This window comes from Xyrauchen texanus, chromosome 40 (assembly GCF_025860055.1).
Source record: "Xyrauchen texanus isolate HMW12.3.18 chromosome 40, RBS_HiC_50CHRs, whole genome shotgun sequence".
NCBI classification, from domain to species: domain Eukaryota; kingdom Metazoa; phylum Chordata; class Actinopteri; order Cypriniformes; family Catostomidae; genus Xyrauchen; species Xyrauchen texanus.
The window spans coordinates 25,748,390-25,765,344 of NC_068315.1; the positions used below are offsets into that span (position 1 = coordinate 25,748,390).

The 16,955-nt window shown below is 35.8% G+C and overlaps 1 protein-coding gene across 1 annotated transcript; it reads right to left on the reverse strand.

The window, feature by feature from the left end:
• Positions 1–4,370: 4,370 nt before the first annotated feature.
• Positions 4,371–16,604, reverse strand: LOC127633514 (protein LSM12 homolog A). Its single transcript, XM_052112676.1, has 5 exons — positions 16,437–16,604; positions 14,633–14,766; positions 14,197–14,306; positions 12,360–12,486; positions 4,371–5,030 (listed from the first exon to the last, which is right to left on the reverse strand). The coding sequence occupies exons 1-5, from the start codon at positions 16,561–16,563 to the stop codon at positions 4,938–4,940; spliced, it is 591 nt and encodes a 196-aa protein (XP_051968636.1). The 5' UTR covers positions 16,564–16,604; the 3' UTR covers positions 4,371–4,937.
• Between the last annotated feature and the right edge of the window lie 351 nt (positions 16,605–16,955).

The window sequence follows — 16,955 nt, forward strand, 5'->3', positions numbered from 1 at the left end:
TAAATAACAGGCTGTCCCCATGGTTCAAGTTAGGTTCTCGATGTATTTAGTTGCAAAGAGTAAACAAACCTCTGTGGCTTTACATGCATCATATGGCTTGAGCTCTCTACCAAGAATTCTTAAATTGCAAAACCTAAATTGGGAGTCTAATTTCATTTAGCAATGTCTTCTGCAATGCTTGGTCTTGACTATTTATGCTTGTGCTACCTTCCAATAAGGGATGACTAAATAAAGTCAACATGAATTGGCCTTCACAACCCATTATATGTCCATAATGTGATGTATTGCCAAGTGAAACGGAATAATCAAATGTACAGTGGAACTTGATTTTATCTATGGGGAATAGATTGGATCGTGAATAGAGACTGAAAAAAAAAAAAGAAGCTTTTCAGACTAAAAGTAAGGTAGTTTCAGAAGTGGAGCAAGTGATTACCAACATTGCATGCTATCAACATTGAGTAGCAATAAGGGAACCGGAAAGTTACATTTCGGTCCAACAATGTAATAGTCCTTACTGTAAAACATTTCCATACTGGACAAAATGAAATTGGCAAGGATAATAAATATTAAAGGAATAGTTCACCCATAAATGAAAATTATCTAATGATTTACTCACCCTCCTGGCATCCCAGATGTGTATAACTTTCCTCTACAGAACACAGATTACATTTTTTAAAAGAATATCTCAGCTCGTAGGTCCTCACAATAAATGTGAATGGGTGCCAAAATTTTGAAGCTCCAAAATCCACAAAGGGAGCATGAAAATAATCTATATTACTCCAGTGGTTAAAGCCATGTGTTCAGACACAATATGATAGGTTTGGGTGAGGGAACAGGTCAATATTTAAGTTATTTTTTAAATAATAAATTCACCTCTCTGCCTAGTAGGGGGTGATATGCACAAAAAAATGGGAATCACCCATTTTTCACCAATCACCACAGGAGAAAGCAAAAGTGTAGAAAATGGACTTCAATATAGATTTTTTTCACCCACACCTATCATATCGCTCCCTTGATTTTCCAGGTCCATCTTTTTCTGCTTCCGCTTCAGTTCTGCCATAACCATAGCAGCAACCACAGTGACCATCAAAGTTCCAGTTATGATCAGGATAGTGTCTGTTTCTGCAACACATAGATGACTATGCATCAAACCTAGAGATGCCCCAGCCAGTAAATGAGGTGCATGGCATGTGATGTTCCAGTAATCATCTACATGGAGATGTCTGACATGCAGTATCTTACTGAAGACACAATGCAGTTTGCAGTCACACGTCCAGGGGTTCTCTGACAGTTCCTGATGCATGCTGGGTGTCTGAAGGTTTAAGAATGTCTTGAACTTAAGGCTCTGTTGTATGGTGAGCAGTCCTCCTTGGCGTACTGTCAACTGATTCCATGCATGGTTCAGGTGCCGTAACAATACAAGCCCACAAAATCCTCCAATTTTGAAAACCTAGATATGGTTATAACTGAGGTCTAGCCTCTCAAGACTTTCGAGTTCCTCTAAAGAGTGGGTTTCAAGATGTTCCAGAACATTGTGAGAAATTCTGAGATCTTTAAGAGAAGTCAAGCCTTCAGAGAAATCTGCAGGAAGGACACTGAGCTCATTGTGAGCCAGGTCCCACTTTTCCAGAAAGGTCAGAGAAGAGCGAGCCTGGAACACAATATACTTTGTTAATGGTCCTTCGCTGTCAGATAAAATAGCACAAATTGTGCCTTTAGGCGTACAATAGCTTTTCACTGTGTTAGTACCACAAAGGTACACTCACTGTACCCTTGTACATGTCAATCGGAATGTATTTGTACCTTATCTGTCCCTAAACAGTACATGGAAGTACATTAAGTGTTTGTACCTTTGAGGGTACTGCCCCAGTGACAAGCTGTTGTACTATTAAAAGGTAGTTTTTGCACATGTTGTTTCTGACAGTGTTGAAATGGAGAGAACCAATATAGAGATAAAAGACCACATTACCAATTATGGTATTTTGCAAATTACCAAACTTTTCAATTAACCATGCCATGTTCATTTTCTCATATAAAAGAGCACACCTTAGAATGCACCACCTGCATGAGCTTTTGGGAAACAGAAGAACCCAGAGGGCCCATATCCCAGTAAAGGAGGTACACTTCAACTCTGACAATTTATTCCCACCAAGGTCCAGGAGACACATGCCATGTAGAATACTGTGTGAAGGTGAGTGAACCCTCTGAATTGACAGTCCACTAGGTCAGACTCTTCGTAACAAAAACACTGATGAGGACAGAGCTTCGAACCCCTGACAAGGGAGAAGGTGATGGGCAAAAACATGATGCTGAACATCTTCAACCTCATCTCAGAGACTCTGGAGTCCATACAAAAAAAATACATTTGTTTTAGAGCTCGTAGATCAACACCAGTACACTTGCAGGTATTTGTCTTGATGGTCTGGTAAGTCAGGTTGAGCTGACAAGAAAAAAAAAGACAACTGGTATTTTCCTCTACTGGAAAGAAATCTTTTACAATGAAGTCTTGGACAGCTTCTAATTCTTCCAAACCGCACGATTGCAGAATGAGATCTACTTGGATTTGTGGCTAGCATGGAACACTCAAATTATATAAAGACCTAATTCCTTTAATCTGTTTGTCTCACACAGCGTCCACCAGTGTCATGTTTGTCAACATATTTCCTGGACAGATGCGTTCACTCAGATTTCTGTTGCGACATCTACTTAGGTTAAAGTAATATTTAAGGAATTGCAGATCAAATTATTACACAAATTGATGGAATTTAATTTACCACAAAGTGTGTAAGCCAGTCCTCAAAAATATGAAACTAGCAGTTGTGTAGTGAAGAGACAAAGATGTAAAAAGCCTCACACATAGGAAGTAGTGCATATTTCCCTACACTCAAACATACACATTTCTAAGTTTCCAAGCAGCACAAAAAAGACAGACAACCTTTCTCCTGAACGCACCTGTGCCCTTGGTATTTGCTTCACTAATAAAAATGAAACACATAGCTCAATCCTCAAGTTTTTCATTTAGATTGAGGGCAAACTGCACCTGGATGCGGAGCGTTCCTCATGCAACCCTTCCAATGTCAGAGTCTCTATGACATTGACTAGATTTATCCTGCAAGCACCCTGCACCACTCAAGAAACAAGAGTACTTAGTACATTTCATCAAAGTAGGACATGTAGTTTTTCTTTTAGTGACACTCAGTCCTTTCAAGATAACAATGGGAAACTCAAGGAGCATCTTACATCATGACCAATCTTTGACATGAACCATGGTGAGGTATGTTCGGAGATGGAAACGGGTGCCAGCAGTGTGAATGGAACCATGTGTATTAGAGTAATAAACCATTATCCCTAATTATTCATTATCAAAACCTTTTGGCACTGCTAGAACAAGGTCAAGGAGAGTCAAATCCATTCACAAGTGATGCATTTTTCAGCGCAACTCTATTCATGTAATTAACCTGACGGCTCAAAAGGAGTCTGTAGCCAACAATGCTGATAAGACACCAGTAAACCTTATTAGAATTTCATGTACACCAAGAATCACATATCTTTTCTAGTTTCTAAAAATATTCCAGGACAGAAAGATTCAACATGTGACTGGGAAGAAAGTTCACAATTGGCTAGCAAAACTAATAATGCATGAATCAGTGTAACTTTGGAAATGTTCGGAAGAGAGTACAGCACAATATAAACTGTATGCTTCCAATATTTCTTTTTAAATGCCATGACAAACGTGCAATATGCTATACTGTTGTCATGACAATCACGTTGCATGTAATTTGGAGAGTGGCATTCAGTTTTCATTTTGGAAATTAATATATTCCAATTTTGTGTATACTTGTCTTAATATTTGAACGTCAAATTAAATAATGATTCAGGAAGAGATATTTAAATAAATGAATCAATCAGTTGATACTTGCGGTTCATTCGTCACACTGGAAATGGAAGATCCAGTCAAGTGAATTGCGAGACACAGTATAGAACACAGTGTGCTCTGTTGTATACTTCACACACACATCATTTGTGTATTCCATGCATACTAAAAATTGATATACTGTGCACAGTGTGGTTCCTATAATGCAGAAATTGGAAGAGAAATATGGTAGCCAGCTATTTCAAACACTAAAAGTTGATCAAAGAATCTCCCCCATCAGAGGTTTAATTAGCTGTTCAGTGTCATATCCATGGCACTCTATACAAAATGAATAAAATATTTTTATAAATCTTTATAGCAAGGTGAAAAAAAATCCTGAAATCACTGACTGAGAGGGTGTAATGCATGCTATGATTTCCAGCTTTTTTAAAACCCATTTTTCATCCACAACATGTTGCCAGTTCAAGTTTCAGAAAGAGCTACTGAAAGTACAGTATTACAGTCAGAATTTCTGTTACTTTTATTTTAGAAAATGTCCTTGAAACATGTGGAATCTGAAGTCACATTTTGTTTAAAAATACAGAAGACAAACACTTGTAGAACATAAACAGCCAAAAGAAAAAATAATATTAAAAGTAAATAAAGCTAACAAGCTTTTCTGACTGGTTCGTTTTTCACAAAATGGAATTGAAGGCGAAGGAGGGATGTAAGAGAAGAAAACATGAAAAGCTATTTCAGATGAAACATAGGAGGAAGAAGGGGCAGAGAGGGGATAAGACACTGTTAGTCAAAGAAACTATGGTTGTTTGATGGTTGGAGTTTTAAATTATCTTTATAAAGTCTAATTTAGAATGAACTCTTCACTCTCACATTTTTTTTTCCTTAAAACATTTTTGCTTTTTTTTAAATGTTTATTTTCTTTGTTTCTTTTGTTGATCTTCCAAACCCTTGGCGCATCCACCCTCGGACTACGCCACAGAGGGGGAGAAGAGCGCTGGTTTTGACCAGCTGTTAGGCCCTTGATGCCCATGGTGCCCTCCCCATATGAGCCATACCCTCACACTCAGGAGGATAAAGACGAGTCCTTCTGTGTTTGCTGTGCTTGTGTACGTTGCATTGACTTCTGACTTTCCACATCTCTAAAATGTTTCTCAACCTGAAAAAAACAAATAAATACTTTAGTCACAACAATTTGAACACTGGTTTTAGACTTAATACTCATACAGGTGTGGATGCAGCAGCACGCAAAAGTAAACATTTTCAGTCACCAATACCTTTATGAAAATACTGTTTGTCATGCAAGATTAATTTATTTTGCTATCAAAAGTGATCATATTAAAAACAAGTTACCACCTATGATAAGACAACCCACAATATGTGCAATATTCTTAAAGAGATTTTCTGTCAACTCCTAAATTTGTGAAAATGTGAATTCCTAAATTCCTACTTGGAAAAGTGTAACTGGAACTGCATGATTGGAAAGTCATGCAGAAATCCACAACTTGTTCACTGAGATGTACAACGTAGGGCTGCACGATTATAGAAAGAAAGAAAAATCACAATTGTTGATTATTGCCCTTGACATTATAATCACGATTATGAATGTCGATTAAAATATTCAATTACCATGACGTCACAAAGCAAGCAACCCTGTGGTTCTTCAGATTAGCAGATTTCAACGATGGATATGAGCTGCGCTCCAGTTTCTTTTAAGCATCTTTTAAGCATTATATTATATTGTATTCCATATTGTTATAATGTTTGTTAAGGTAAGGCAAATAAACTAATATTTTGAATGGATGTCTATGGTATAGAATAAATTTAATTATTGCTAAATTATTGCTTGAATTATTAGTCCACGTACAGTAATTCAATATTCAAACTCATTAACAGCTGATTTAACTCGACCAAGTTACTCAGTTCAGTAAGACCTTTGGTGGAAAGAAGGGTGACCATTAACCCTGTTAGATCTTCAAATGGTGATCTTGTTCATGTAAGATCATCGTTAGATCATTTTTGGCCTTAGTGGTTGCACTTTGGAAATGAAAAACAGTCATTTGCTATGAGAGGTCTTATAAGAGCAGACGTGATAATGACGGTGATTCCTCAAATATGCTAGTCATGCCATATTCTTTAAGTTGACTACATCTCCAAAACACACTTAGAACAGTTAAGCTGAATTTATTGCTATTTTGTACAAATCAAATTCACATTGGCCTACTTAATAAAACAAAACTGTTCGAACAATGCAACAAACTCTCCCATTACAATGACTGCTATCACTCACTGCAGGTTTACACTATTTGAGACCTGCATTTCAACACGAGTCCAGTGACACTCCGCACAATGTTTTGCACTCTCGCGAATGCTCTCATTAAAAACAAAGCTGTCTAATCAGCATAATAAAATCAATTATTTACAGTGTCTGTGCCTTTTAGAACCGGATCACTTTAGTTGTCATGTTGCTCATTTTCAGACATGTGTGATTGGTTAGAATACTCAACCGCTGCAAAAATGCATTTAAATATAAACCATTAATGCAAAAGGAGCAGACTTTAATTGAACATTGTAATCTTCAGCTTTCACGATTACATAATCGTGGCAGCCGTAATCGTAATTGCGATTAGTTTTCGATTAATTGTGCAGCCCTCGTACAATGTCACAAAAATGGAAGCACACAGGTTGACACAGTTAATGATAAACTTCACTTTTAAACAGATAAAATGCATCAATGAGTCAAAGTCCCAACATTGCATAAAATCCATTTAGCAAACACCTGCAGGAGATATAGGGCTGCAAATAACTATTATTTTGCTCATTGATTCATCTTCAATTATTTCTTTGATTAATTGGATAAAACTATTTTATTTCCTGTATTTTATTAAAATGTGATAAAAAAAAAAAAAAAGAGGAAACAATAAAGGATGTAAGGCAGGGTTCCTCAATACAGCCAGGCCCATGAGAGACAAATTTTTGGCCCACGTTTAAGGCCTCTTTACACCACATTTGTGGCGATTTTGTAAAACGAACTTCAGACGAAAGGTCTAATATATATATATCACACACACACATCCACACAGTCCGTAAATTATAAAAAAGGAAAACAATTTCACCGCCTGTAGAGTGGGCAGCGCTGTTGCTGATCGACACACAGTCTCTATACTATACCAGTTTCCTGCCCAGCTATCAATGCAAGAGATAATTATATTGAACGTGGTTAAAGCATTTATTTACACAATTTGGCATAACTGTTTCATTATGTTCTTTCCATGGCATTGATGCATTCTTAGGAGTACATAAGCTGTGTTTTTATACAAGTGAGATGAGCAGAGCCCTGTTGCATAAATATACACATTTATATTTGCACATGTATATTGCAACGAGTACTGTATATTCCAAACAGACTACTGTAGCCAACTACTATTTTTATAATATCTGGATTAATGCCTGGATGAAATAGCACAAGGTGTTACAAATACTGAGATACAAATACACATGGAATGGGTGCACATTAAGATTAACATGTATAGTACAGTATAAAAATATGATGCACAGTATTAAGAATAATTGATATATGACAAGAAATGTCTTTACTGAAATTGCAATACTTTGTTATTTCATCCGTATGAACAATATTAATAGGTCTAAACATTGAATCTGCAATTAAGGAAAGTGCAGGGAGGATATCCTTTTTGGAGAACAGTTGACTCACATAGAGAACATGGAGATCCAGATTGTTTATTAAAGTTTTGTTTCCCGTTTTACAATTTTCAACAGGTAACTAATGTGTATCTGTATACAAATAAAATGTTCATTATTGTTTGAATAAATAAAACAGGCTACAACTACTGAGAAAAAGAACTAATGAAAAATAAAATCTGAAAAGTTACGCTGTGACTTAAAAACAGTAGTAATAATAATAATAGCAGCAGCATAAACACCTTTTCATAACATTGAGGGCAGTGGCCCTTGGCTTGTATTGTTGACATAATTTGACCCTTGGTGAAAACTAATTGGGTAACCCTAGAGTAAGGATTTGGTTTGATATACTGTACTGAATTGACAATTCTATACTCTCACAAAATTTTGAACAAAGCCGGAATTAGTGCTGCACGATTAATCATATCGCAATGTCATCCTGTGCGATTATATTAAATAAATAATTGCATGTGTGGACGTGACAGTACATTCTCTCTGAGAGCTGTTTGCTCATTTTCTACACCGCTAATAAAAAGATGACCAGTCAGTCTCAGTTTAGGGAGTGGCACGTGTGGTCATATCATGCGAGTTTCCGGTGTGCAGAGTGGAAATCAGGTGAAGATGGATGCCGAGCAGACCAAAACTGAACTGGTGGCCAGAAAAAATAACACAGATCATAGCTTGGCGATATGTCTTTCTTTCATCCTTAAAGTTCATATAATACGGGAGCGTACCATGTAAATAAACACAAACTCCAAAACTGTCATTCTTGGTGTGGTCAGAGCCGCTTCAACCAGTCGCGGAAGAGAAACGATCTGAGCGCGAGTCGAGACCGGGAGAGATATAAACTTCTGCCGGCTGATGCGCATTCTAACACGGAGATGCTCGTCTCTCATCCCCGCTGTCTGCAGCTTGCAGCATCATTGATGAGATCATCATGATAAGGTCAATCTTATGTGAAAAATAACACTAAAATGACAACAATAAAATGTGTGTGTGTGTGTGTGTATATATATATATATATATATATATATATATATATATATATATATATATATATATATATATATTATTGGTTTTGGATAGACAAGATTGACAAATGCTTATCAATAATACTCATATGGCTAAAACGTTTACGGTGTTCAGTGGCTAAAATATCAATGACTAAATGTTACTAAAATATGATTAAAATGTCAACAGTTTTCATTGACTAAAACTACATTAAAAAGCCCAGTAAGCCAAGCAAAACAAAGCACAATTACAGATGTGTTTGCGAGTGTCACGCCATATGACAATTCTTCACAGAGATATAAAGAGACATGATGCACCGTTAGCAAAGTGGGATTTCAGAAAATGATCCACACACTGGACAAGAGGTACCAGCGAAAAGTAGAACTTTTTATAAAGAGGATTTGGAAATACCAGTTGGTCTTTAAAAAAAAAAAAACACACAAAAGCAACAACAGTTTTAGTGGTTTGAGTGAACCATACTTTTATATCCAGTTTCCTTTTCAAAAGAGTTTATAGAAAGTACATGTTACGTCCTGATTAAATGTCCATTTGTTTGGACAATCTTAATTTCAAGAAAATGTGTATGTTCTTATTTATAGTTCCATTTTATTTAGGTGTAATATTGAGAAAATAACAAGTTTGCAATAATGCAAAGATGTTATTTAATTTTGTAAAAATATTTTAATTTGAAAACTCTGCATTTATAGTTGTAGTTGTTGCTGGTTTGTATGTCCGAGTTGACAAAATACACATTTCAGCATTATCAGTTATCTATTTGTGCATTTTCCTTGATAACCAAGCAAGTTGACTCATTTGTTTATTTTATATCGCAATATTAGCCTCAATCACAATATGACTTTTCCCCAAATCCTGCAGCCCTAGCCGGAATCATGAAAATAATAGTTTATTACTTTCAGGACATATGCGAAACAGTTCCTTTTCTTTACTTGTAAAACATAAAAAGTACTGTTCATTAAAGAGTTATGATCCATCATGGACTGAGTAGGACTAAAAAAAAACAGAGGGCAATGGTGACACCAGAATAGAAATATTAATAATTTTACCCAGCTGAAATATTCATAATTATGTTAAAACATATGCTTGCACAGTGTCAACAATAATTTACATTTTAATTATATTAAATGAATAAAGTTTTAAAATAGTCTCGTCACTTAAACTATTCTTTTCAAAATTTTATTTTAATGGTATCAACAAAATAATATTTGCCATAATATAAATTTACTGGTGAAATCAGACATTACAGATTTGGTATGATCAGGACCATCAAATATCAGGATCCTTAGCATTATTATACATTATATTCAGCATTATATAGACCATTTCAAAAATGTAAACATTGACAAAGCAACTTTTCCTGAAGAACTTCCGGTATCATTAACGGGTCTGTTAAATAAGGCTCAGAGTTAACATATAGTCCTCAAATAATATCAAATGTGTACCTGAAGTGACTTATCCAGATGTACTGTTGATACAAGGCATCTACGCAAGAGGCAATGAAAATGTATCATAGTTTAGATGCTCACAATTATTTCCTCTGCAAAGAGGTCGGCAATATTGGATCACTTCCATTATAATCAATGACGCCATTTAATGAAGCTGTCTGCATGAACTAAGACAAGGTAAGGATTTATTTTTTGTGTGTTCCTAATTTGAAAGTAGTTAAAAGCATCTACTAAATGACTAAATGTTAATGACTTGCGCAGCTTCATTCATTATAACGGTAGTGAGATCAATAGTCACATTTAGAGCTCTACCTATCAAACTTACAATTCGTTGAGTTTACATTTCTTTCACCTACAAAAGATATGTGCTATAGTTGTTTATATTTCACATATTCAGCCATCATTTTCATGCATCCATTTGCTGTTGCTATTTCAGAGATCTAAACACTGATTTCTGTTCGTTCCAGGCATCCAGGGAGCATCCAACCACCAAAAAACACGGTCGACAATAGTGTTGTCAAAAGTACCAGTACTTTAGTACCAAGTCGATACTAAATAAATTAAGATGTAACAATACTAGTGTTTCTGCAGTACCAGTTGTACCGAGCACCGACTCTATCTGGTACCAGTACGCAATATGTCTGACACACGACAGCTTTAAAATGCTGACATGCTTATTTTGAGTGCATTCAATGTTACTCCTTGTACACTGAAATGGACAATTATTCAAATGAAAATCGTGACATGTCCTAGTGTGATTTATTAAAGCACTAAAAGCTTACATTGTATGAGCTGAGTACTTTAAATATATCTGACCACTCATCCACTAGAAACTCCACAGACATTGAGAATCATTCACATGTTATATGAGATGACAGAGCAGAGCACTAGTTTACTGTGAACCACGCAGCACAGGGAAAGTGAAGCTTCTGGCAAAAAAACACTTGTAATGATAAAAGAACGATTCAAATTAAAACCTAGATGCCAGAAATTGAATACAAATATATTACAACTGTATAGTAAAATGTAATATTCACTGTAGTACTAATAATAATAAAATATCACAAGACAGCTGTTGAATAAAGGTTTGGCAAAAAGATATGCAATGACATGTTGAAAAGTTATATTTTCACTTGTTAAAATTATAAGAATTTATTGATTAGACACCATTTTGATGAAATTAATCTAATTATTAAACTATAATTATTCAAATAATTAGTACATAATTAAAAATAACTAAACTGGTGTATTCAATAACATTATCATATTAGCATATTTTTGCTGTGGTATCGAAAATAGTATCCAAACCGAGAAATTTCACTGGTATCGGTACCAACTACTGAAATTTTGATATCGTGACAACATTAGTCCACATTTCAATAATGACATTTTATGACAATTGTGTTAGTCACTATGAATGAAGCACCTTCCGCTGCTGCTTTGAATGAGGGTGCGTTCCATTCAGAAGTGATCATGCCTATGCCCTATTCCCTTCGAAGACTTGACCATCCACTGTGAGAGCTTTGAAAGGATAAAAGGTGTGGGGCTCAAATGTAAAGGTCATTTGGAACTCCCTTTGAGTCATTTTTATTAAGAAATTCTATTTTAAGTGACTTTACAGCATGACTATCATAATTGTTCTCCATTCAAAGTGCCCTTCAGAGGGTGATTCATGCATTTGGAAAGCAGTGAGTTCGACAACTAGCAGGACATGTTCAAGGAACAAAAAGACATCACTTCCTTAAACCGTCTTGAAATGGGCTATACAGTTTAATTTAGTAAAATCATTAAATCATGCAACAAATTTTCATAATTTGTAAAAAGACATCACTGACGGAGCTTCTCCGTGCTTGCCACAAATATGCCACTAATCGATAATTAAATTAGCTGTCAATGATTTTCATTATTGGTTTTATCAAACTGTTGTTGCAGCACAAATTGGTTGCTTATCGTACACCTCCACAACACATGCACGCTTTGTATAGCATCACTTATTGTTTGAAATTTGGTTTTGACAGTCAAGCCCCTGCATAGCTAATGGTAGCATTTACATTTTGTTTGTTTATACATCGTTATTTGGGCATAGGGCAATGAAATGTCTTTATGCTTGAAAGTCGTACATATGTAGTAGTAATAATATCCCACATCGATATTTGGATGGAACAAAACACTAAAATTAACATGAAATCTGTACAAATCACATTTACAGAAGGTGGCACTTAAAATGACATCTGGCTTATCTTATATGATTTTTTTTAAACAGCAACTCTTGAATTGAACGAAAAAAAAAATAGATATTCAGAGATACTCACAATTTTGCGTATATGACTTAGAGCACTTCCCTCTTTGCCTTTGCAGTTCTCCACCTGGTATGGTGGTGAGATTACAACATCATCCATCACAATGATGTTCTTCTCCTGCCATTTACAGTCTTTGATGCTAGAAAAGATATCAAACAAACCCAAGAAGGGCACACCACAGAAAAGTAGACACCTCAGTTACAAGATGACAATTAAAAATTATTGAAATATAGAAGTTATATTGAAGCACAAACAGTAATTCTAGATGTACAATAACGGAAATAGAAAAAATGGCATGATAAAAAATATATACATTTGATGAACATGTAAATATAGGGCCCTATGATAACTGCATGAATTAACAACAAAACAACAAATGTCAAGAAATTTGAAATATTTGGGATAAAATGAAGTAAAATTGTTATATGTCCAATTATAATGATTAAGCCACAAAAGGCTGAGATGTAAATAAATATACAATTTGTGTGGTGCACGCTGCAAAATGAGTGTGTGAAGCCTGGTGTTAATTTACTGATACCTCATCATAATCATCATGCTAGATCTGTGTGTGAAATAAATGACAAACTGCAGAACACTCATTTACTCTAAAGTGCACAGCACATGCAGACTTTATATTTAAATAATTATCACAGCATTTAGAGGTATGATGAACACATTAAGTCATATAGCGAACTGCTTAGCCTGATATGGAAATCTGTCATCATACAACAAAACATACAAATAAAAGTCCTTCATTCAGCATGCCACCAAAATAAAAGCTCAATTTAACCAGAAGCATGAAATTGAAGAAACTGTGAAAGAAATTGGTAAAATTTGGTAAAAAATATATTTAAGCTATAATGGCCTTAAAAAAATATTGCGATATCCGATAACATTGTCAACCCCAATACAGGGTCGTGAATTTTTTGCTTTGTTGATTTTGCTTCAAAAATGGAATTCATTCATTGAAACATGAAAAAACAAACAAGACACTTCTAAATTAAAATGGCACTTTAAACTAAAAAAAACAAACAATAAAATAAAGTGATAAAAAAAAAATTATTTAACCACCTCCCCAAATCCAAACATTTATTGTCTCCAATGACTAAATTCCATAAAAAAAACAGGTCGAAAATTACTAATAGCCTACAGATTAAGAACTAAAGACAATTATAAATGTAAAGACAATAATAATCTAAATAAATAAGCCTAATAAATTCCCTTGTGTTCCCAAAATAATGCTGCTAAATCTGTGTTATCATCGAATTTGGGTTTGTATTGCGTTTTGGTAATAGTTAATGCAGCCAAAATAAAATAGAACTCAATTTCAGGTTCAAGGTGAACGTGTCTTGTATTACTTTGACTTAATCACTTTCATCCTTTAATACAAAGATACCTGTATATATATATATATATTACTGAACCTGAAGAGTTCCATTCACAATGAATGCTAACCACGAATAAATAAAGTGAACTAAACTCACAGCACCTCCCGAGATGATCAGAGATAATTTGCGGCATTCTCACATACGACATTATTCTTGAAAACAGTTTTCAGACGAATGAAATGAGTGAAAATTATTTACATGCGTGTTCGTGCTGCACACCTCTGAACAAACAGCGAACCAGACACAAGTACTGACAACTTTTCTTTTGTCCGTTTTTAAAAATATATAATAAAGTGTGTTTCTTCAAGCGCATCTTTGTGACTACAAGCATTTTATGTTATTTGTAACTCCAACACGTCTTTCGGGTCCCCGTCTGTTGCGGGTAGATTAGCTACATTACCCGTGCACAAAATACAGTTCGCAATCGGCATCAGGCTCTTTTTAAAACAAGTGAGTCTTACGTTTTGTGAATAGTCTGGAATAGTTGCTGGCCCTCAACTGAAACCCCAGCACTGATTGCATAGGCTTGGGACAACTTGTCTTCCTTTTCCATCCTCACCCGACTGACAAGCTATGAGTGAAATGGAAATAAGACATATCAAAATAAATAATATATTGTCAGAAAACCATCTCCATATTGCATTATTTTATGTTAAAATCTAATCTGGAATAATCAGTGGTTTTTACCCCCACATGACTGTGTATGACAACAAAGTCAACACATTTTATAGCAACAAATTAGCTAGAAATAACAAACAAAAGAAAAAATATAATTGTATCATACAATTCTAAAACTTTATATTGTTTCCTAAATATTTTCAGTGCCAAAACCAGTTTGGCATTATAGACCAAAGAACCAAAAAAAACAAAAAACATTGCAGGTGAAAAAAACATTACCTTGCTAACATTCAAGGATGCTAGAGGAGGAGGAGTCTCAGTGCGGTCATTAATAATATCCACCTCTGAAACATAGGCTAAGTTCACCAGTATGACATCGCTGAGGTTGGGCTTACCACTGGAAGAAGGACATTCTGGGAGAAAGGTTAAAGAAGATCCTAACAGATAGAGCAAGACAAGAACATGCTAAAACAATTTTTCATCCCACTGTCATTACCCAAGAATGTGACTGCATATCTAATAATGAACATATAACGTAAGATGTATGAGACCAGGAGCAAACCAAAAAAGAACATATGCCTAGGAAGTAGATGCTGCAACCCAAAATGTACTAAATAAGACCTTTATTTACTAAACATCAAAAGCCCTCACTGACACACCCCTAGTCCCAGTCAACAATACAGTGACACCAAAGAGATACAAAATAAGGGGTTTAACTACCACTGTAGTCTGCCACTTCGTTTCAGGATGACGTAAATAAATTAGTTTAGTTTCTCATTCCAGTTGATAGCCCAAGCAGAGAGACAAAACACAGCATTAAATTTGAATTAAATAAAGTAATGGGGATGACTGGTTGAGTTGCCTGGAAAACATACATTATAAGATAGAAGGGGAAAAATCTGCCTCAGGATAGAGATGGGTCAACAAAATTGTCAACAGCCAGGGCAACAATGTTCACATTTAAAATGGCACAAGGACAAGTGGGATTTAGACGATATGAAATTATACATGTTAGTCTATTGTATTTGTGACCAGCAGAATACATTGATGATCAGTCATCAATAATAGAGTATAAGTTGTAGACTCCTTAAAAACCAACATGCATGCCAATCAGTATATTTACCTAACAAAACTTCTGACGTCACATAGCCACAGTTTTAAATGTGTCTGCCACTCTGCAGCAGAAATTAAATGCATTCCATAGGTATTAGGCTAGTTTCTACTAAAATATGACACATTCCACTCATGCCAGGGCATGGGGTGTGTCAACACCCTCATCTGATCAGTCTCAAAAACTGCATGCAGAAAGATCTATGAAGCCACGAGCAGGAAGACGAACCACTTTCACTCCATCCATTGGCAATTTAGCAATATTTTCAGTCACAGCATGAGTCACTGAATAGATCTGAGAGAACAACTGATGCGTGAAATAGTCTATATGATGAATTGAGAGACTGGCCTGTCACCCTTTCCTTGAATCATTCCAATCCTAATATTCACATTATCCCCGGTATTCATAACAAGGGGAAGAACGATATGAATCAAACAAATAAACGTTATATTACCAATCGGAGAACAGTTCAACTAGATACTAATTAATAATTACATAGCGTTTATGTTGATAAAACCAGTTAACATACTGCCCAGCCTGGACGTCGTGATTACTGGCGGCCTAATCCCCTCTACGGTTGCCATTAGATAAACCCAATGTTTTATCGAATAAGCGAAAGAATAGTAAAAACAGTGTACCATGTGATATAGGTGCTGACATTAATACTTTGTAGAGACGTTAGCTTAGCGCGCAGGCTAATACTCGCGAGGACATGCTAATCAACACGCTAACTACAAATAACACTTACAAACACACGCGAGCGTCATTTTAATCAATGAACACACACCAAATCAAGTAATTTCAGAAGATCCCGAGCGACAAACATTACACACCGTTTCGAGACACAATACACAAGGTAAATAAAGCAAGAACAGGCGTTAAATGAGGCCACTAGCACACACATAAACACGCTCGCGCGACCTCCACGAGCCCGGACTTTTTAATACACATCACCGCGGATTAAAAGGATACTCAGCGTCAACATCTTGGACGGGTAATCGAAAGCCAGCACCTCTCCCTGCAAACGTTGGCCTAAACAGGTGAGGCAAGAGACATGGCTCCCGACACTGAAATACTCCCCCGGTCCAGGAGCCGCCATCTTCTCCGCCTGGGAAACCGGAGCGCCAGCTATACGCAAAGTCACGTGACGGCGTGACTGCTACGACACAGAGGCGCGTCAGGTGACAGGAAAGACATCAATTGTAATGCAAATCTGATTTTTTTGTTTCCTCCAAGAATGTTACACATCTGTAGAAGATCTTCATTTCTGGAGGTCACAATGGTCTGGATATATGATATCTCATGGTACGACACATTCAGCTGGTGTATGTATCCTAAAATATCAGTTTAAAGGGAAGGTGTTATTCAATGAAAGTGATTTAGGTGGACATTATGTCTTCCTTGTTCTTGAAATTTCCAGTTTGACTTGTATTCTTGTTTGTGTTTACGGTTATAACCAGCAGAAATAAAATGAAGCCTTAATTAGTCATT

Coding starts and splice junctions, on each gene's coding strand:
- LOC127633514 (XM_052112676.1), bottom strand. CDS start 16,563: ATGGCGGCTCCTGGACCGGGGGAGTATTTCAGTGTCGGGAGCCATGTC. Junction 14,767..16,436: donor GTCCAAGATGTTGACGCTGA/GTATCCTTTTAA, acceptor CCTTTCTCCCAG/AATGTCCTTCTTCCAGTGGT. Junction 5,031..12,359: donor TAAGTCATATACGCAAAATT/GTGAGTATCTCT, acceptor TGTTTTTTTCAG/GTTGAGAAACATTTTAGAGA.